At 37.9% G+C, this 23,729-nt stretch overlaps 1 protein-coding gene and 1 long non-coding RNA gene across 2 annotated transcripts; both read left to right on the forward strand.

The window, feature by feature from the left end:
- Window positions 1–15,257: 15,257 nt before the first annotated feature.
- On the forward strand, window positions 15,258–17,315 carry LOC311085098 (uncharacterized protein). The gene is made up of 4 exons (XM_084117509.1): window positions 15,258–15,584; window positions 15,713–15,823; window positions 15,956–16,053; window positions 16,566–17,315. The coding sequence occupies exons 1-4, from the start codon at window positions 15,260–15,262 to the stop codon at window positions 16,656–16,658; spliced, it is 627 nt and encodes a 208-aa protein (XP_083973635.1). The 5' UTR covers window positions 15,258–15,259; the 3' UTR covers window positions 16,659–17,315.
- Window positions 17,316–21,435: 4,120 nt separating this feature from the next.
- Window positions 21,436–22,280, forward strand: LOC311084335. Its single transcript, XR_014606486.1, has 2 exons — window positions 21,436–21,680; window positions 21,796–22,280. It is a non-coding gene; the product is annotated as an uncharacterized lncRNA (long non-coding RNA).
- Window positions 22,281–23,729: the final 1,449 nt, after the last annotated feature.

Genomic DNA, 23,729 nt, shown 5'->3' on the forward strand with positions numbered 1-23,729 from the left:
GTATCTCACCAGCATAGCAGCGTAGCTGCACATTCACAGGGCTCAGGCAGAGAAGAGGTTACGCATCTCATCAGCGTAGCTGCACTCTCACAGGGCTCAGACAGAGCAAAGGTTACGTATCTCACCAGCGTAGCTGCACACTCACAGGGCTCAGGCAGAGAAGAGGTTACGTATCTCACCAGCGTAGCTGCACTCTCACAGGGCTCAGGCAGCGAAGAGGTCACGTATCTCACCAGCGTAGCTGCACACTCACAGGGCTCAGGCAGAGAAGAGGTTACGTATCTCACCAGCATAGCAGCGTAGCTGCACATTCACAGGGCTCAGGCAGAGAAGAGGTTACGTATCTCATCAGCGTAGCTGCACACTCACAGGGCTCAGGCAGAACAAAGGTTACGTATCTCACCAGCATAGCAGCGTAGCTGCACATTCACAGGGCTCAGGCAGAGAAGAGGTTACATATCTCATCAGCGTAGCTGCACACTCACAGGGCTCAGGCAGAGAAGAGGTTACGTATCTCACCAGCATAGCAGCGTAGCTGCACATTCACAGGGCTCAGGCAGAGAAGAGGTTACGTATCTCATCAGCGTAGCTGCACACTCACAGGGCTCAGACAGAGCAAAGGTTATGTATCTCACCAGCGTAGCTGCACACTCACAGGGCTCAGGCAGAGAAGAGGTTAATCGTATTTCACCAGCGTAGCTGTACACTCACAGGACTCAGGCAGAGAAGAGGTTAATAGTATTTCACCAGCGTAGCTGTACACTCACAGGGCTAAGGCAGAGAAGAGGTTAATCGTATTTCACCAGCGTAGCTGTACACTCACAGGACTCAGGCAGAGAAGAGGTTAATCGTATTTCACCAGCATAGCTGTACACTCACAAGGCTCAGGCAGAGAAGAGATTAATCGTATTTCACCAGCGTAGCTGTACACTCACAGGACTCAGGCAGAGAAGAGGTTAATAGACAGCTGTGACTGCGTGTGAACAGCAGAAACACAATTCCCACACTTGTATATTCACCACACACTGTTCACTCGTGCTCATCTCCACAATAGAACTGCAATTCAACAGACTCAAGGTGCAAACAACGGCTTACACACGCAATCCAGCCGAAATCTTTTGTCTCTGTCCTTCTCTTTCTCTCGCGGCCGCGGCCGCTCACGTGCTGCGCGCCTCACATCTCCTCGTGCCCTCCTCGTGCCCTCCTCGGGCCTCTCTCTCCGCTCGGGCCTCTCTCTCCCTCGTGCCTCTCTCTCCGCTCCTCACCGCCAAAGTGTCCTTTTATGAGCCCCCCTTCCTCCTCCATGTCCCAATCACCATCCTGTATCCTCTCCTCTCACACCTGCCGCGAGTTTCCCTCATCAAGCCTCGCCCGCCGCCATGACACTCACGTGAGAACCCGGAACCGTCCTGATGTTTCCGCAGAAGCGCTCCCCGGGGGAAACATTCTCAAAAAAAAAAAGGTTCCCGCCTTCGTCACCCCCGTGACAAACACTTTACAATAAGGTTCCTTTATTAAACATTAGTAAATGTATTAACTAACATGAACTAACAATGAGCAATACATTTACTACTGTTTTTGTTAATCTTTGTTAATGTTAGTTAATGAAAATAAAGCTGTTCATTGTTTGTTCATGTTAGTTCACAGTGCATTACCTAATGTTAACAAGATTTTAATAAAGTATTAGTAAATGTTGAAATTAACATTAACAAAGATGAGCAAATGCTGTATAAGTGCAGTTCATTATTAGTTAATGTTAACTAATGTAGTTAACTAATGAACCTTATTGTAAAGTGTTACCGCAGAAAATTTAGTGCAGTTGTTTTAACTTACATTTTTAAGTTAAAATAACAATTTAAGTTGTTCATTCAACTTTCAGTCTAGTTGAGGACAAGAAAACTTAAAATTTATTGTTGTCTGGACAATCTAGTTATCTCTACTCACAAAAATAAGTTGAAATAACTAAATTGCAAAAATATTTTTTACAGTGTGGAAATCCAGACATAAATCTAAAAGATTAATGGTCTGGCGTCGACTAATGAAAATCGGCCAGCTCGAGGGGCGGCACCAAGCATGCATTTGAAAATCTCACAGCACGCAATTGGATAACACTACGACCAATCACAACAATAAACCCCACACGCTTAGCTACCAGCGGAGCTAACTGGTAGATTAGACTCTTACCGTATCCTGCCGGCAAAACAGCAAAAACGTCCTTCTTGTAAAGGAACGATTTGAGCGCCGTCTTCTGTTCCTCTTTTAGATAAAACGCCAAGTCTAACTCGTTCATTGTAGCGTCCAAAGTCGTTTCAAACAACTGGTGTTCATCCATAGCCATCTTGCAATGTTTACTAATGACTTCGACGTCACAGCGCTGTCGTCTTCTGTTTAGCTCGCCTCTGGCCCGCCTATATCAGATAACCCGATGTGATTGGTGCAGCTCAGATCGAGGGGCATATTTAATGAGCATCATTACTCGACACCAGAGTAACTCGCTGAGCAAATTCAACTTGTGCTCTCGCGAGAACTCTGGATTACCAGGGTATCTTGTAGACACAATCCAGCACAAATAATATATTTTTGTTTTATTATTCCTTCTGTGCAGAGTTATAAATGGAAAGTCTTATTGAAATTCACATTACATTTTAAAAAGCAGCCAAACAGAGCGTAGGAAACGAAAGTCGGCTGCCTACACAAAACCGGCCCAAAGGTACAAAAGCCCACATTGGATCATCATGGGCTTAATCCACAGAGAGCCCGCGGTGAGCCCAAAGCTGTGGGCCTGTTTAGGTTTGGTGTGGCTGGCCCTAGTAGCCTGGATGCCAGCCGAACTTAGCCCCGCCCACAAAATGTTTAGGTCGGGAAGTTCGGTGTGGACTCGATCCGTTGAGGAGCTATTATGCCCGAACAAAAATTGTTCGGACCAATCAAATTGTCAGGGCGGGCTTTATACGATGATGGACAGATGAGCAACGTAATCATCTACGTCACCAACGAGCGCTTGGGTTGAATTCGTTTACAACAAAGATGACTGCCGCTGGAGAATTGAGATTTCACGAGTTCACACTTACAAATAAGTCAGATAGAATAAATGCATATTTGGCGTGCTGTCCGAGGAGAGGGCTTCAGGCTCGGTATTCGGCCCGAACCCAAAGTACTCCCCCCGTATTCCAGGCTGTGGAAGAACAAGCCGAGAGTGAGTGGAGGGATGCTGAAAACTGTCAAGGAATGTTAGGTGAGTTGACAGAGTGAATATATGTTTCCTCTCATGCTTATAGTGTAGACCGTAGACGGTTGATTGGATTGATTATTTGAATGTGCTCCTGCCGAACTTTGTTTATGAAACATTATGTGTAGATTCCGCCATCGCGTCTGTTATAGAAGATATCGACCGCGCATTCATTTAAAAAGAGGAACAGAGAACCGCGATCAAGGCATTTGTGGATCGGAAACATGAATGAAAACTTACTCTGTTGCTCTGATTGGTTGTAGGTCTATCCAATTGAGTGCAGAGGCATTTTCTTTCGGTTGAAACACGCCCCATAATCAAAGCTCAATGGAGCAGTATCAGACTCACATTCTGACTAGAATCTGAGTATGACGACGTCAGGCTATGGCCCTAGCCCACTGTTCCCGCAAAAAGCCAGCGTGTTTGCAGTGATTCTGTTGTACGTGTCCTACTTTAAAAAACTCCTCAAACCGAACAAAATTTTCAGGGGTCAAGACCCCGATACACTTAAAGCGAAATCGAAGAACGAACTGGTGTGATGTCATTTAGAACAACATCAGGCCGAAACAAAGTTGGTTTTGGGAGTTTGAAACAGCTTGCCAAAGCTGGTAAACACATTTGTACTCCCACTGGTCCGTGGCGATTACGTAATAAGTAGGTATGCGGAGGCTCCGCCTTCTTTCATGACAGAATATTTTCTTGTTCAGTTGTCCTGTTCAGGCGGTTGAGGTCAGATGACCGCAAGTGATAACATGAACACACTGGAGAGCTGCTTTATAGAAGAAAATGTAGCTGACACTATTTTTCATGTTTAATACGGTAAACCTGCTTGATTTTAAGCAATCTATTGTATAAAGTGCTATATAAATAAACATGACATGACTTTACTGGAGTGCCGTAGAGCTTGTGCAAATATAACCATGTTGCTTTTCTTATGCTTTATTAAAATGCTTGCTGTTTTCTCAATTTTGTTGTGTTTATTTTGATATTGAGAGGAAAGCAAGCAGCACATTTACATATTCATCTAAACACCGCTCTCAGCAGTGTTGGCGGCGTCAGATGATCAATAACAGTATATCGCTGCTCACATATATCTTGAACTTCGTTTTACCCCTAAAAGAAGAACGAACTAGGACTTCACCGTGAGTCAAAAACAAGAAACTGGTTATCATAGCCTGTTAGCCCCTGTTGGTGAGTGATGTAACTAGACCATCTGACTCCAAAGAAGAAAAAAAAACATGAACAAAACTAAAAAAACTAAAAGAAATACAATCCAGGCTAATTTTAATACATGCTCATTTGCTTTGAGGATAAACATGTTTTGTGTCGACCACAGTGTTTAGTGCAGCAAATTACTGACTGCTAAAACCGTCATTAGCATTTATTTATATAATGGCTGTATAGGCTACAGTTAAAGAAAATATCAAATTAGTGTTATATTGAGTCATATTGCTTTCTGTTACAAGTATGAAGTATGATTAAATTTTTTCACAAAGTGAAAAGATTAGGCTATATATATTGTGAACAGAATTAAACACTACACTTGTGGTCAGAGCAAGCCTGACTTTAACTTCCTCTTGATGTGTGACCGTTTTAAAGCTATGAGGTATAGTGTCATGGGAAAGTAACAAGAATAGTTCCTGCTGAAGTGTTTTAAGACCCTGAAGATCATGTGCTTTGGAAATTAATACTTTATGATGTTTAATGACACAATAATGATCCATATTGTGTGTGTGTGTGTGTGTGTGTGTGTGTGTGTGTGTGTGTGTGTGTGTGTGTGTGTGTGTGTGTGTGTGTGTGTGTGAAGCTCCAGGAACTTTAACAGATCAACTAACAGATTGTGGCAGTAAAATGTGACTATAAACTGTGATCTTGATGTAAAGAAGGTTAACTTGGTTATTACTAAAACTACTAGATTCTCCGGTTCTGACATTACGCACTTTCTCATCTACAACTCCTCATTACTACAATAATAGATTTAGACACAAATATTCAGTGCAAAGAAAGCAACGCCTGTTCATATATAATGTCACTGTTGATGATTTGCGACTTTATTACTGTGTGACCAAAAACATTCCTCCAAAATACAGCAATGGCGGCAGACTGCACATCTTTGGTGAGTTCAGTGATCATGTTATTACACAACATCCTTTATAAATTATACATACTTGCATGTAAAAATGTATGTAATGTATTTACAAAAATGTATGTAAAACCCTTCAATGGTTGTGCTATATAAATAACTGACATGACTAGAGTGCCATAGAGCTTGTGCAAATATAACCATGTTGCTTTTCTTATGCTTTATTAAAATGCTTACTGTTTTTTAAATTTTGTTGTGTTTATTTTGATATTGAGAGGAAAGCACGCAGAACATTTACATATTCATCTAAACACCGCTCTCAGCAGTGTTGGCGGCGTCAGATGATCAATAACAGTATATCGCTGCTCACGTATATCTTGAACTTCGTTTTACCCTAAAAAGAAGAACGAACTAGGACTTCACCATGAGTCAAAAGCAAAAAACTGGTTATCATAGCCTGTTAGCCCCTGTTGGTGGGTGATGTAACTAGACCATCTGACTCCAAAGAAGAAAAAAAAACATGAACAAAACTAAAAAAAGTAAAAGAAATACAATCCAGGCTAATTTTAATACATGCTCATTTGCTTTGAGGATAAACATGTTTTGTGTCGACCACAGTGTTTAGTGCAGCAAATTACTGACTGCCAAAAACGTCATTAGCATTTATTTATATAATGGCTGTTTAGGCTACAGTTGAAGAAAATATCAAATTAGTGTTATATTGACTCATACTGCTTTCTGTTACAAGTATGAAGTATGAATTCAAATTTTTTTTTAAAGTGAAAAGATTAGGCTATATATAGTGAACAGAATTAAACACTACACTTGTGGTCAGAGCAAGCCTGACTTTAACTTCCTCTTGATGTGTGACCGTTTTAAAGCTGTGAGGTATAGTGTCATGGGAAAGTAACAAGACTAGGTCCTGCTGAAGTGTTTTAAGACCCTGAAGATCATGTGCTTTGGAAATTAATACTTTATGATGTTTAATGACACAATAATGATCCATATTGTGTGTGTGTGTTTATGTCGCAGACTTGCTTATGATGTGAAGCTGCAGAGACTTTAACAGATCAACTAACAGATGACAGTAAAATGTGACTATAAACTGTGATCTTGATGTAAAGAAGGTTAACTTGGTTATTACTAAAACTACCAGATTCTCCGGTTTTGACATTACACACTTTCTCATGTACAACTCCTCATTACTACAATAATAGATTTAGACACAAATATTCAGTGCAAAGAAAGCAACGCCTGTTCATATATAATGTCACTGTTGATGATTTGCAACTTTATTACTGTGTGAGTGACCAAAGACGTTCCTCCAAAATACAGCAATGGCGGCAGACTGCACATCTTTGGTGAGTTCAGTGATCATGTTATTACACAACATCCTTTTTATATACTTAACACAATAACACAATAGACGGCTCTTACCCTATAGTTGGTCTGTTGAATGGTGTTCTGATCATTGTTATGAGTTCCTTGATAGAATTGCATTTTATTACTCTTCTGTTAAAAAAGGAAGTGACTATTAAAAATGTTTGTTCTTGGAAAGAAGAGAACCAGAGACAAACAATTTCAAAATACAAACCTACAGCAACTTCCAAGTTATGGATCTTGAACAACCTTAAAGGGATGGTTCGGAATAATTTCAACCTAGGGTCCTTTGCACCATGACCTCGAGCCAAACACCCCCCCAGAAGCCTTTTTTCCCTTGGTTGAACATTTTTAAAGTTAGAGCTTATTTAGAGAAATCAGCCGGATGGCTTAGTGCAGGCGCTAATGGATCCTATGATGTATCTCGTAAATTACCCAACTAATAATGCCCAGAATGGTACCAAACTTCTACAGTAGTACAAATAGGTTATGTACTCATAAAACGAGGCATTGGAAGTTTGTAAAAGTCCTGGCAGAAAGTGATGCATAAGGATGTAGTGTAACGACACCCAGTTCCAGGAATGCACTAATATTTTGTTGGCAGTACCAGTTTGCAACAATTATTAGTTAACACTAAGTTGTATAATAATAATTTGTCGTTACACTACATCCTTATGCATTGCTTTCTGCCAGGACTTTTACATGCTTTTCCCAAACCACTGTGATTTCAGTGACGTCAATGTCCGGGTTAGCAGTAGCATGAGCCGTCAGGCAAGTCACCCAACATATGTTAAAACATAGCCTATATTTACTCTTGAGGTTGACCAAGACAGCCGAGGTCACCGGGGGTCACTCCAGCCTGTCTCCTACGTGACCGATTCTTATGTAACAAATTGACATGATCAAAATGATCTCATGATTGAGGCATCATATAAAAGTCCCCTTTTCCCTTTGTTCAAACTTGATCACTGGCCCTGCCTAAAGAGTTACAAAACATCTTCTCTTCAACTTCTCCCTGACCGACCCTAGCGGACCCTAAAGACAAACTTGCAATACACATAAAATGCCCCAACTGTACAGTATATAGTGTTTATGTGTCCCTGGGCTATATTAGCCTAGTTGTGATTCTTTAGGGATTCTTGGGGAAACTTCAAATGCTGAAATCCAGGTTTATGTATGCATCACTGTTTTTAAGGTTTATAGACCCCATCTATTTGGTATCAAAATAATCCTCATTTTATTCCATAATTAATGCTGTATAGTATGTTATGATAAAATGCATCATAATATTTTTACCATCCTCCATCCATCCATCCATCTTCTTCCGCTTATCCGGGGCCGGGTCGCGGGGGCAGCAGTCTAAGCAGGGATGCCCAGACTTCCCTCTCCCTGGACACTTCCTCCAGCTCTTCCGGGGGGACACCGAGGCGTTCCCAGGCCAGCCGGGAGACATAGTCTCTCCAGCGTGTCATAGGTCTTCCGCGGGGTCTCCTCCCAGTGGGACATGCCCGGAACACCTTCCCGGGAAGGCGTCCAGGAGGCATCCGGAAAAGATGCCCGAGCCACCTCAGCTGACCCCTCTCGATGTGGAGGAGCAGCGGCTCTACTCTGAGCTCCTCCCGAGTGACCGAGCTTCTCACCCTATCTCTAAGGGATCGCCCAGCCACCCTACGGAGAAAGCTCATTTCGGCCGCTTGTATCCGGGATCTTGTCCTTTCGGTCATGACCCACAGCTCATGACCATAGGTGAGAGTAGGAACGTAGATTGACCGGTAAATCGAGAGCTTCGCCTTGCGGCTCAGCTCCTTCTTCACCATGACAGACCGGTACAGCGACCGCATTACTGCAGAAGCTGCACCGATCCGCCTGTCAATCTCCCGTTTTACCATCCTTTTGTGCAAAACTGCACAAATTCTCCAGACCAGCATAAACATGCTAATAGGGTGAAGATAGAACAAAGACTTCCTCCCGGTCATCTCTAATTGGCCTTTGTGCCAGAAATGGGTGTGACTGATAGGGCCTATCTCTAGAGTTCCTTATCTAGAACATCCTTGCTCGATCTCTTTTTAGACACTACGTTTCCTGACTCCTCCGGCTATTTTACCTTCAAGATAACTTCACTGGTGTCACGTGTTGGGTTTGTTCATGTCATGTTTCCATGTCTGTCATGTGATTCCCTGTTTGTCATGTGATCCTGCCATGTGTCTTGTCATTGGTTAATTGTCTGATCATTGTTCACCGGTGTCCCTTGTCTTGTCATCAGTCTGTGTATTTAAGCCCTCATGTTTGCCATGTGTCTTCGTCAAGTATTGTTTCCTGTAACCACTGTTGTGAGTCATGTTCATGTTCATGTTCATGTCTTGATTTTTGAGTTTTCATGCCACGCCATGTTTTTGTTTCATGTTTGGTTTTGTTTATAATAAATTGCACTTGGGTTCTCATCTACACTTGCCTTCAGTGGATGCCTTATTACAGTTGGATTCAACGTGGTCCATCCAGAAGAACCCTTCAGCACACTCCTAACAAAATCATCAAGAATGTCTGGACTCTATTGCAACCAAAGTCAATGCATGTCTCTGTTTTGCAGCCAGTAGATGCATCTCAAAGTTGTGCCTTTTTTTTAAGGTGACCCAGATTCATTGATGTTTCTCATAGGCCGTGGTTAACTGTTTGTAATCTTGCCATCTTGCTCTCTCTTTTTTTTACTTTGTTTATACTGTATATAATCTTTGCTTATAGTTTAATTGTATGTAGCCTATACTCATAGTTTCATTTATTAGACCATTATATCCACGATTTATTGTCTCCGTGTTTGCCGCTCACAAATAAGTCACTGAAACGTTTTGGTTTTGCTACATGCTATTACCCTTCTAGTACATCAGCAAAATTCTTTCTTGGCCAGGAAGATAATTTATATCCTATAATTGATTATGCTGTCTGTTCGGTGGACGGACTGATTAAATAATTGTAATATTAATTCTGCAACAGTCAATTCTGAAACTAATCCAAATATTTATAATTCATTGTAATTATACATATTTGACTTATGAGCTAATTTGCTACACTTTTTCATCTTCAAGTCACTAGAAAATAATGATGAATATTGTCTGAACCTCTCACTGAGAATACGAACATGTTATCAGTATGTTTTGGGAATGCATCTTGATTAGAGCAAGAGCTCAATCAACTTCAACCATAAAGAAGCTGTGTGTGCGCTATAGTATTCTTTGTTACAGGTCCTGTATTGGTGAGGTGAACAACTGGCTCCACGACCTCAGAGAGTTACTTCGTGTCTAAAGCCATCCTTGTGTCATCTGGATAACCAATGGAGATAGGGCTCCGTCTATCAGTCCATATGTGGAGATTTTCTAAGTTTATCTATTTCTTAACCAATCAGAATAATTCAACCTGAAGTAATGATGTAGATTAGTGACCTGTGTAAAGTATAATTGCTGTGGTTTTGTGAATGTATGGCAGAGCGGTCTACAAACTCCTTGCTGAGTGTTGAAGCTGCTGATGAAACTTCAAAATATTCTTCTGTTGATTCCATCTCTTGACTCCTGGTCTTTCATTCATCATATCTGGTCCTTGGGTCTTTAACTGTAAATACCCCTACAAAAGGGCATTGGTCAGATTTGTCTGACTGCTGTTAAACTGATTTCAGCTGTAATAGTTTCATATACAGTATCTCTTCTTTCTCTTTCTCCTTATAAACTAATTTAAATTTAGATCAGTATTTCATGTTTATTTGGTAAGTAGCTGGGTGATATTGGGATATGAACAGTTAGCCTACTTTTAGGCCTACCCTTAGGCTATATTCAGAGATGTTTCAGCTGAAAGCCTTTTTCAGTTACAACCTTGAAACAAGATGAGCTACATAACTTTTTCACAGTTTGGTGTCAAGTAGCCTATAGCTAGAATGCACAGCTCTGCTAACCTGTGGCTAACACCTTGGAGTTTACCTCATATGAGATCGGCTAAGTGCTAAGTTTAGAGATGGTCTTGTAAAGAGTGTGACTGCTCTTGCTTGTTACAAGCAATTAACGACAAAGTCTCAGCTTTGTGAGAAAGTGCAAACGAATCAATAGTTTTTCTATTTGAAGTTATGCATCAAATTCTCACGATTTTCTTAATCTCAACAGGAAGAGTGGTAGCCTCTATGTTGAATTGTTAAAAATGATTCATTGCATTGAGAATTAATATTTTTTCCCATTTTAGTTCATGAATTAGAATTCTTTTTGTGTGCCAAAAAAACAAAATAACGACTTTATTCAACAACTTCTTCTCTTCTGTATCAGTCTCCGACGCGCGTTCACAAGAGCACCACGACGCATGCATGTGGAAAGCCGGGATCCTCTGTTATACAGCGAGATACATGTGTCGTCTCATCGTCTGAATTATCCAAATTTTCAAGATGGCATGACAATATCACAATCGATGCAGCACAGCTGCCTGTTCAGTAGGCATCGCTTGGCACTGATGATCTGAGCGTGCGTTTTCTTCTGCTTGTAAACACAGCCCTGTGTTTCAGGGTCATATGTCAGAAGGCCAGCTCCTGCGTCATCACCACACACACATGCATCGTGATGCTCAAAGACTGATACGGAAGAGAAGAAATTGTTGAAAAAAGACGCCATTCTTCTTATGATGTAACAAGTATCAGGATTTATGGGAAGTGTTCCCGGTTCCAGCTGACCTAATCTATGCAGCCTAACATTGAGCTATAGAAGTCTATAATGTGTTATGTGTATGCTAGGTCAAAGAGATGTGTTTTTAGTCTAGATTTGAACTGACAGAGTGTGTCTGCTTCCTGGACAACGTAGGAAGACTGTTCTAGAGTTTTGGTGCTAAATAGGAAAAGGATCTACTGCCAGCAGTCGATTTTGATATTTTAGGTATTCTCAACTGGCTGGAATTTTGAGATTGCAGTAGACATGAAGGATTATAATGCGTTAAGAGCTCAAGTACTGCAGAGCTAAACCATTTAGTGCTTTGTAAGTAATCAGCAATATTTAAAAATGTATACAATGTTTAAAATGGAGCCAATGCAGTTTTGACAGAACGGGGCTAATATGGTCATACTTCCTGGTTCTGGTAAGAACTCGAGCTGCTGCGTTTTGGACCAGCTGTAATTTGTTTATTGAGCATGCAGGGCAACCACCCATAAGAGCATTACAATAATCTAGCCTTGATGTTATGAACGCATAAACTAATTGTTCTGCATTTTTCATATGACGTAATTTAGATATATTTTTAAGATGGAAAAATGCAGTTTTACAGATATCAAAGAGCACACCCAGGTTCCTAACCGACGACGAAGACTTGACAGAGCAGCCATCAAGTGTTAGACAGTATTCTCTAGGTTATTACATGAGGAAGTTTTTTGTCCAATAATTAGAATCTCTGTTTTTTTCAGAATTAAGTAATTAAATTGATTACTAGTCATCCAATTTTTTATATCAGCTATGCCTTCCGTTAATTTTGTGAATTGGTAAGTTTCGTCAGGGCGTGAAGAAATATAGAGCTGAGTAACAGTGAAAACTAATGCCATGCTTTCTAATGATATCTCCTAAGGGTAGCATGTACAGAGTGAACAGCAACGGTCCTAGTACTGAGCCTTGTGGTACGCCATACTGAACTTTTGATTGATAAGACATCTCTTCATTTACTGCTACAAACTGATAACGGTCGGATAAGTATGATTTAAACCATGCTAATGCAATTCCACTAATGCCAACATCATTTTCGAGTCTATTTAAAAGAATGTTGTGGTCAATAGTATCAAATGCAGCACTAAGATCGAGTAACACAAATAGCGAGATACAATCACGATCAGATGATAAGAGCAAATCATTTGCGACTCTAATAAGAGCTGTCTCAGTACTATGGTACGGTCTAAATCCTGACTGAAAATCCTTGCAGATACCATTTCTTTCTAAGTGTTAGTTGTTAGGTGTTAGTTAGGCCAGCAGGGGCCGCTGTGTGGGTCCTATGTGGTCCTGTGTAGGTTTGTGTGGGTCCTAACGCCCCAGTATAGTGACAGGGACACTATACTGTCAAAGAGCACTGTCCTTCGTATGAAAAGTTAAACCGAGGTCCTGACTCCTCGTGGTCATTAAAAATCCCATGACACCTCTCATAAAGAGTAGGGGTGTAACCCCGGTGTCCTGGCCAAAATCCCTCCAATGGCCCTTGCCAATCATGGCCTCCTAATAATCACCATCCATTGAATTGGCTCTATCACTCTCTCTCCTCTCCACCTATAGCTGGTGTGTGGTGAGCGCACTGGCGCCGTTGTTCTGTGGCTGCCGTCGCATCATCCAAGTGGATGCTCACACTGGTGGAGAGATCACCTGGTGGTGGATTGAGGAGAGATCACCTGACATGATTGTAAAGCACTTTGGGTGTATGGTAGTACATATGAAAGCGCTATATAAATGCCTCATTCACTCATTCATTCACTCATTCAAGAATATCTTCACCAAATTTGAAACAATCCTTTTATAGATAAAAGGCTGTTTAAATACATACACTGAGTTGTTCTAATGTTATAATAAAGAAAACCTGGACAAATATTAAAAATCAATAAAACCTGACAGATAAACTAACAAATAAATTAATACTAGATTGCTGCAGTGCAACAATCCTCAATGAAACATCCCCTCCTAACTTTACTTTTATGAGTGTATGCAGAGCGGGTAGAAGAGGTGGGGGTGTATCTGCTCTTTTTAAAGATGTCTATCAATGTAAGCAAAGCATTTGGGAATTACACATATTTCGAATATTTGGGTATTGTGTTAAAAGGTGCTCCACACATTTTACTTATCATTATTTACAGGCATATAAATCATTCAATGGTCTAGGACCTCAATACATTGCAGAAATGCTCACTGAATATAAACCCGACAGATCACTCAGATCACTAGGATCACATCAACTAAAAATACCAAGGGTTCACTCTAAGCATGATGAGTCTGCTTTTAGGCCAGCCGCAGCTGGAACCAGCTTCCAGAAGAGATCAGATGTGCTCCTACAGTATCACATTCAAATCCAGACTCAAAACACTTCTGTTTAGCTGTGCATTTACTGAATGAGCACTGTTCGTCCGACTGATTACACTGTATTTTATCTCTGCATTCTCCTTTTGATTCTAAACTGAACTCAAATGGCACTGATTGATAACCGGTGTTTTGTGAAGGGCATTGTAGTAGTGGGGGAAACCCTGATGGTCCTGTGGAGTTTGAGAGGGATTGACTCATGACGGTCAAGGGAACACTGTGGTGACTAGTACAGATTACTAGTCTGGTACTGATTATCAAGAGAACACTGTGGTGATTAGTACAGATTACTGGTCTGGATTGGTACAGATAACTAATCTGGTGGGCTCAGAGTCAAAATAAGATACACTGGTATTTTGCCAGATGAGAAGTTTATTTACTATTTTAATTCATTTTACTCTAATTCATTGTATAACTGTATCATTTATCTCTTTTAATTCCTTTTATAACTGTTTTAATTTCCCCTGCTTTTATTTTGTGTTTATTTTCTATGCAAAGCTCAATGAATTGCTATGTGATTATTATAATACCTTTCTATGTAAAGCTTTTGAATAACTGTTGGAATTTTCCTTGCTTTTATTTTGTGATTATTTTTATTCCTCTCTATGTAAAGCACTTTGAATTGCCATGGTGTATGAAATGTGCTATATAAATAAACTTGCCTTTCCTTGCCTAGATTGACTGATCTTTCACAAAATTAGGCTGTCCTGGACATATTTCGGGTAAATGCCTCTTTAAAGTCTCTACAAAAGTTTACACTGGCATCATGTGGTAGAGATATGAATTGCAGTGCAAATTTATAATTGGAATTGATTATTAAAATGTAGGACTGACAGTCACAATGTTCACAATTAACAATATAAGCAAACAATACAATATATTTAAATTAAAATAAACTCTGAGAAAAAATTCTTGCATTATGAAAATGTGGAAACTCTGCATGTTTTTCCACTAAACATCTGAACAAACAGCCAGTCAGACGTGCACATTTTGATTTGTTCATCAAGATATCATCAGATGTTTTTCTTTAAGCTTGAGTCTTTGCAATGGCATTTTAGTCAAAGCTCAGTCTGATATGTCACCTGGTGCTGGTAGCAAATAATAAATAAATAAATAAATACAATTTTATATGGTTATATAAAAGTTATGTGGTTTTTTGAGGAGCAAATCAAAATTCACACATCTGTATATTCAAATAAAACACACTGGCATATTTACACACACTGTATCTTCTAATTACTTGTTGATTTAAACAACTAAGAATGATCATGTTCTCAGAGAAGGCCATCTCTGACTTCCCCTCTCGTCTGTGTGGTCGAGGTTTGTGTTTCCGCTCACAGTTCGAGATGTGTGTATGATCACTATAGCAGATATTATTCATCTGGATCAGACAATGAAGATCATACAGCTGCAGATCTGTGAGTTTCTCACGTCACATTTGATTTAGTCAGTTTTCTTTTGATTTTATATCTTAATAAATGTGTTTTTCTTTCTGTCATAGATCTGTTCATGTTGTATCAAGCCACAGAGAGTCTAACAAACACACCAGTAACTTTAGGATCTGATGTGATTATAACCTGTGATCTTGATATAAAGGAGATTTACTGGTACAAACTGAAATTACCGGATCCTCCAGTGTTGATCTTACGCACTTATCTTAGCACAGTTGAAGGAGGTAAATATGAAAACAGCAGCTCTGAACACAAATACTCAGTGAAAACTAACAGTCGTCTGTTCATCAAAAATATCACCATTGATGAATTAGGAGTTTATTATTGTGTGAAAACTAGTGAACCACTAAAATTCAACAACGGCACCAAAATCTACATCAGCGGTGAGTTATTTTATCATTTCATGTGTATTTTCAGTCAATATAATGGATTTTAAAGAACTGATATCTGAGTTTTATTGTTCTGTTAAAGACTGAAACTGAATAAAGATTGAACTACAAACCTTTTACAGACTCCGTCCACAGGAATCAGACAGATGACGCTCCACAACACCAGATACCATGGATAAATATGACCATCATATCTGTCCTGCTGAATGTGCTTCTGACCATTGCAGTGATAGGTTTGTAAAATTTCATTGAATTAACTACATGGAGACAAACTCTAATTCTAAACAAATTCAGTCATATTATATCTGCTCTTTGTTTAAACTGTCAAGAAGTGTCTCAGTGATGTTTATTCGCTGTTGTTTCAGGTTTGGTGAAGAGCTGCATTGACGCAACTAGAAGATCTAAAAATACCTCAAATAAACCTCAAAGTACCACTGCAGCTCAAAACACAAATGATCCACAGGTAAGACACTTCTTAAATAAATTATCTTAATTATTTTTAATATATTAGTTTAAATATAACCTGGCCACATTATTTTTGCACTATGCTCTTAGGTTAGTATAGTGATATAATAGTTATCTTTTAGTAGTGGTTAATTTACTTAAATCCTTTCAACTTCAGATAGTGTACTACATTAAATAAATTATATGAAATGTGGTTTAGAAAATTACTTTTAAAAACATAGTACGCATGCTGTCTGGGATACTCAATTCTGATTGGTTAGTTGCAGCATTCTGATCAAATATATTTCTTATAATTAGTGCTAAACCTTATATTTGATCATTGTGCTAGTTTTATATCTCTCACATCATCCTTCATCTGTTTCTATTAGTCCTTCAGGATGATACAAGACCCCTATGCTTCATTTCGGGTTCCTGATCTCCTTGTTAGGGTTTAATTTCCTATCGGCTGACTGTACATTATGTCCATCATACTGTATATGGCCATTCATATATAATATTGTCCTCTTTCAGTGTGCTGAAGTTGATTTCTTCATGTGCTCCAGTAACACCAGGCCTAGTCAGGAGCAGATCACTACTGTCTATTACAGCCAATGTATGATGTGATACACTTTATGAATACAGAGTGTGCCTACATATACATGTTTTTTTTTTTTGTTGTTTTTTTTACAAACTAAAATGTATTGTTATTATGTTTTACATTTGTAGATTTTAATTTCCATTTCCATTTATGAGTTTGCTGCTTTGTATGTAAATATGCAGTGTGTGTATGATAGTAACACTTTTTGCTGGTACTGTTTTAAGTGGAGATCTTGCTTATAGTAATATAATCATTTTTTTCTCTCTCTATTATAAGTGCGCTGACATGCTCAGCAGTAAAAGTGGTAAACCACATGGCAAATGAGGTTTCTTGGGGCTGAAACAGCTTCTTTTTTTTTTGTCAGCATTTATTTTTGTTATTCTTGATATTAAATCACACATCACATTTTTTTTGTATTTTTTTTTTTGTAATCATGACATTTTCTGCTAGTTTATGTTTTGTGTTTTACATAGATTTGACAAAACTTGAAGTCAAGAGAAACTTGAAGTTTTAGTTCATGCTAATTACATTTTTATTGAAAGTTATTGAAGTACATTATTGAAAACAAAAGTTGTATATGTTAATATTATTTAATGAACCTGAGCTAACATGAACTAACAATGAACAGCTGAATTTTTTTTAACTAACATTAACAAAGATTAATAAATTGTTTAACAAATATGAGAAATAAGTTTCACACTTCTTTTCTTGTTAAAAGAGGGCGTACTAGGCAAAAAGAAATTCAATCCAGATTAATTAAAATACATTCTCACTTGCCTCGAGGATAAATATTGTTAATGGTGGTGAATTAGTGGCTGCTGAGAGCATTGAAATTCAAGAGAGAGAAACCATAAACCTCATCTAGACTTATGAGTTAATAATCACGGGTTAGAACGAGAATAGTTGAAGAAAACATAATATATGTGTTTGAATGACACTGAAGAAAAGAAAATGGTGCTGTTCTCAGTGTCTTGGGTCATTTTGCTGCCAGTGAATTAGATATAAATATATATTTTTTTAAAACAAGAGATATTTAGGTCAAGTGTTGAGTTTTGAACAAACAGGCAAAAACGCTAAACGTGTGGCCAGAGCAAACCTGCCTTTCACTTCCTCTTGATTGTGGTTAATCACACTATTCATTTGAAAGCTCTGGGGTAAAGTTACATCTCTACTGTCGTGTGAAAGAAACAAGTGTTTTAACATCATGAAGATTGTGCAGCTTTACCTCTGTGAGTTTATTGTACTTTATGAATATTTTATTGTTCTTTATAAGATTATTTATAATGTTTAATGACATAATAATAATCCATAGTATGCGTGTGTGGTGTTTATTCCACAGATCTGCTCATATGGTGTGAAGCTGCGGAGACTTTAACTGATCAACTAACAGATTTGGGTCAAAATGTGACTATAAACTGTGATTTTGATGTAAAGGAGGTTAACTGGTTATTACTGAAACTACCAGATTCTCCGGTTTTGATATTACGCACTTTCTCATCTTCAACTCCTCATTACTACAATAATAGATTTAGACAAAAATATTCAGTGCAAAGAAAACCTCATCTAATCAAAAATAATGTCACTATTGATGATTTAGGACTTTATTACTGTATGACAACAGACGCTCCTCCTAAATACAGCGACGGCACCAGACTACACATCACTGGTGAGTGAACATTCAGTGATCATATTGATGTTATACAACAAATTATTATACAATGCATCCTTTTTACACTGTTATGTAAAGTAACTAAACATTTCAATGGATGCACAGTCCTGAATATATTATATATTATATAGACCTGACTGCAGATATCCAGAGTCATACAGCGGTGAAGAACACTGAGAAGAATCAGACACATTGGCAGATTATTATCTTCATATCTGCTTTCATAAATGGTCTTCTGATCATTGTGATCATAGGTGAGCTCTTTGGTGAAATTATATGTGTATGTCTCCAAATGTGGACATTGTGCTCTTGAATTCTCACTATAATATCAGTATGCTATTTTACATTTATTTTAACAGCTCTTGCAGTTACAGCTCTTTATAGTGAATACAATTGTTATGTTACAGAAAGAACAAAACCATGAAATGTGGGTGAATAAATCATGTTTTTGTCTGAAATACTAATTTACTGATAAATCTGAATTCACTTTTAAGGACTCTTAAAGATGTTTGTTCATGCAAGAAACGGAGACGACTTGAAACAATTTCAAGACACAGACCTACAAAATCTTCAAGATATGGATTTCAAACAACCTCAAGACTCAACACAAACACTGATATGTTACATGAAAATATAATGTAAAACAATATGTCTTTATCTTTGTTAAAGTATAAAGCTTATAAATATGGTTGATATCAATGTATGTGCTGTTTAGGGGCAAGTAAATATAAAAAACATAATACCCAATTATACATGAGATTTTCATTTTCATAATATGTCCTAGAATCAGAAATATGTGACCAGAAATAATGTTTTCATGTTTCCTGCTGGCTTTGTTCTATGCTTTTGTAATTTGTTTATTTCTGTTGAAACAAAAAAATAAAATAAAAAATAAGTCACAGCACAAAGGAAATATCTCCTGACCACAAGAGGGCAGTGTTGAGCAAGAAAACCATGATTTTAAAAAACATTTGCTGACAATAAATCAAAAACATTTGCTGCGTTCCAAACCGCATACTTCCCTACTATTTAGTATGGGAAAAAGAGTAGGCGAGCGAAAAAGTATGTACGAATCCAAAAGAGTAGGCGAGAATTACCTGGGTGACGTACTAATTATCGCGAGATTCGGACTTAAGTGCGTTCGAATATGCCTACTTTCCTACTATATAGTAGGCGAAAACAGTACGTGAAGGAAGCAGTACGTTCGAAACATCAGTATTCATAAAAGAGTAGGCGAGAAGTTCCCGGATTGCTTACTGCTTCCGGCCAGATTTTCGAGTGCTCAACCGATGGATACTCTTCTATCCCAGGAGGCCACGCGAGAGGATATGTCATTATCAAACATCGCAGATGTTCAAATGTGAGTAAACACGGTTCCTTTTGTTAAAATTGCATGTGTTGAACTACTGTAGAGTAAACTGTTGAATTGTTGAAGGTGTAAAGACGTTACACAGTAAAGTATAGTTGTGATTTTGCTGTAAAAACACGTTTTATTATGTATAACGTTAGCTAACAGGGGAGCTCCAGTAAAGACACGTAAGTTATGTCTCTAAAGTGGATTTACATAAGCCATATACATCTTAAAGACGCTTATTTTAAATGTCTATTTACATCTGACAGGAAAATCTTGAAATATCACAACATGAAATAGACATCTGAGTGATGAATGTGTGCTATTATGTAGAACAAATCTATAAAGTAACTAACGTTAAACATAAGTTATCTATTTTATTTGTCCATTAGTAGTTGATAAATTGAGGAACATTTATGTTGGATAAAAAGTTAAAACAACCTCAACATGTAAATGTAGTGTTGAGCTCATAAATCACAGAGGTAACGTGGATCTTGTCTGGATGTTACAGGGTCAGATGAACAGATGTGTGTTTATCTGGTGGAGAGTCACTGCTGCCCTACAAAGGCAAAAGACCTTAACTCACCAGAGTGTGAAACTGAGAAAAATGACTTTAAAGTTTTTTTGTTGTCCAGCCAATTGCATGATAGGTAGGACACTGAAAATTTGCCAAGTAGTTGTCATAATGAATATATTTATCTACATAAAAAAAAATTGAGCTCAAATTTGACCTTTGACCCTTATTTGGAAGTTACTGCATTCTGCCTTTGCATTATCTGCAAAACAATAATGGCTCATACAAAGGCAAAGTACCTTAACTTCTAATTTATTGACCATTTTGACTTTTATCACTCTATAAAACATTTCTATGATAACAATGATAGTCTTAAAATAACATTTAGTGAGTTCTGTTTAGAAGGCTTAATATTACATCAATAGAATATTATAAAATAAAAAATAATGAGAAGGCTACTGTACTGGATCGGTTTAAAACTTTATCGGTGTTCTTAATTTAAGTAAAAAAACACTAAAGAAGAAGTTAAAGTAACCTTTCACAAATATTTCTTACATTTGAAAGATTTGATTTGACACACACACACACACACACACAGAGGCCTCTGTTTTCTGACGTGCTCTCTGCTTGCAGTTGCGGATTGAGGAACGCGCTGATTAGCCGGTTTCATATGTTGTGTGTGCAAAGATAAGCGCCAGTAAATTTAAAGTATATGCTTAACGGCCCAAAAACCAGGACATTTTCATCACTTTATACATTTTTTTTTAAAAACAGCCACGACGGCCAGGACAAGACGTGAAACCATGACATGTCCTGGGAAAACAGGACGTTTGGGTCACCCTAATTTTAACTGTTTAACCGGACGTCTGCCTACTAATAGCCTACCTACAGCGACACTTAAAATGTCAACCTCCGGACAACTTGCACTTTGATAGATTAGGTTAGCCAGCCGGCACATGATGGATTTAAACAATGGATTGTCTTCTCAGTGGATGTCGTTTTCCATGGATTTTGAGTTTGACCATGTAAAAAAAAAAGGTAAGCTGCAATCTAAGTTATATCTGCTGGGTTTGTTTGTTTGCGTGGTAATGTTTTCTCCTCCCCTTACTTATCGTGAGGCGTCCCCAACCCACTCGCGTTGTTTTCAATTACATATAGGCATTAACATTACACCGTAACTTCAGCGCGGCAAAAATGTAACGTTGGTAAAACAAAGGTAGAGTGCCTTAACTCCAACTATAACTTGATTCCAGCATTCTAGAGTGCAGCGGAACAAAGCTAAAAGACCGTAACTGATGTTAAGGGCTTCTGCCTTTGCTTTCCCTCTGCTTTTGGAAGTTATGACAAAAACAACATCTTATTTTTAGCAGAAAAGAACAAAATTGACTCAAGATATTTTTCCACATGATAAAACTGATGTCCATTGTTCCAAAAATGGCAATAACTAATTTTGACCAAAATTGAAGTTAAGGTCTTTTGCCTTTGCACGGCAAAGTGGCTCATGAAGGCTTTGAGTGAGTATACTACAGAAATTTAAATCTTAAGTTGTAGTTTATTTTAATTATTGTAATTTCAAACAGAGCTATTACAGCACCTTTCTGATTCTTTATTTCTGTGCATTTGCTGCAGATCTTTTGTGGTGGAGCAGAACCTGCAAGGAAAGATGATGGCGGCATTTGTGGAAAAAAAACGTTTTTGTCTTCTAAATAATACTGAAATCAAATGACATTGTGCGGTTAAAATTACTGCTTTTGTGTTATGTTTGTGCATTTTGTAGGATCTGAAATGTCAGCAGGCTGGTGTGAGCACTGAGGATGAGGAGCCCAGAGCTGAATCCTGGAAACGGTGCCATGGATGAGACCCTCCATCACTCCACCTGCCCTTATGAGACCCTCCATCACTCCACCTGCTCTTATTGCCTCAGATTGTGAAGCACAACACATCACGCAACAACCTCCGGCACGAAGGCACGGCTCACCTCTGGCGGTCAGCTGAGTCATCAGAATAAAGCCGCAGAATGGGAACCGCTGTGTTGAGATGGCAGAAGGATGTGGGGTTCAGCGCCTGTAGCCTACATACATGATTGTAGTTTGAATAAAGCTTTGTTTCATGTGTTGACTTATGCATTTGTTTATTGTGTGATGGTGACTTTCATTCATTCTTTTACTAATTTATTAATATTTCTCGTTGTCAGTAAATAAAATATAATTATTTAATTAATGTTTTATTTAATTGTTTGAAAGAAAATGTAGATATGTTCATTATATACACATCTAGAGTGTATTAAATCATGCATAGCTATGTCATATGATATACATTACATTTTGTTTGTTTTATTGAAATCATTTTCAGTAAAAAGTAATATAATTAAGTATTGGTCAGCATTTATCGTTGTTATTATTTTATGTTTTGGGGTGGGATAGCAATGCAATTCATTCTGGGGTAATATTAATTTTTAATATTAATGATACTTAAATTTTTCGAGTACAAAATCAACAGTTTTCTCCAAAGGCGAATCTTCGCACAGCTGCCCTTTGTGCAGACATTACAAACGCTGAGGAAAACCATTCTAGGTAGGGCTGTCGAGTTACTGATGTTATGAGGTATATATATATATATATATATATATATATATATATATATATATATATATATATATATATATATATATATATATATATATTATGGGTTTGCATACATATATGAGATTTTTTACACAGGATAAAGAACCTACAAGGTTGAATATCTTAATATATATTCTTAAATAATTCATTATAATACATTTAAAAAAAAAGCTTTTTTTGTTTTGTTATTTATAGGCCTGAGGGATGAAACGAGAGTTAAATTCAACAAGAAAAAGAGGAATACATAAAGCAGTGAGCCACTTTGGCTTGTGGATGAAAATGTTTGGATATTAAATAAAATAAAATTAACAACATATTCAAGAGATGACAATTTTGGGATTTCGTAATAAAAATAAATAATATCGTTAAGGATAAAACGGTGGGTCACATTAGTAGGGTTAAATATAAGAACTTAAATCAACCCTAAATGTATTCACAAAATAAATGGGCAGCAGTTTCTTCAAAAAGACCACAAAATGAGCAAGTTTAATCAATATCAAGATATTTACAGATAGATGAATTAAACGTGTCCGTTCGAATCTTTTAAGTTGTTGCGCGTGTGATAACGCGTCGTAGGTCACATGATAACGTAAACATGGCAGATGTCCGGTTCGCATTCATACTCAACGAGATCTGGCTATAAAGTACCTACTCTTTTAGCGCTCGTTAAGTAAGTACTTATTGAAATTAAGTAGGCTACCTACTCATTGAGTATGCGGTTTGGAACGCAGCCATTGACTATAGTGACTACATTGGCTATAAGTATATGAAAACCAATTTGCATTTCCGTTGTGTTGTGAACCTTTGTTCACTGAATGTGCTTTAAAACACAAGGTACTGTGCAAGGATTAAATCTAAGGATGTGGATTTTGTCTATTTGCTAAATTTAGGTCATATTAAAACTTATTTCACAAGTTCCTTTGCCCATATAATCTTTAA

The sequence above is a fragment of the Abramis brama genome (genome assembly GCF_963993115.1).
Source record: "Abramis brama genome assembly, chromosome: 6".
NCBI lineage: Eukaryota > Metazoa > Chordata > Actinopteri > Cypriniformes > Leuciscidae > Abramis > Abramis brama.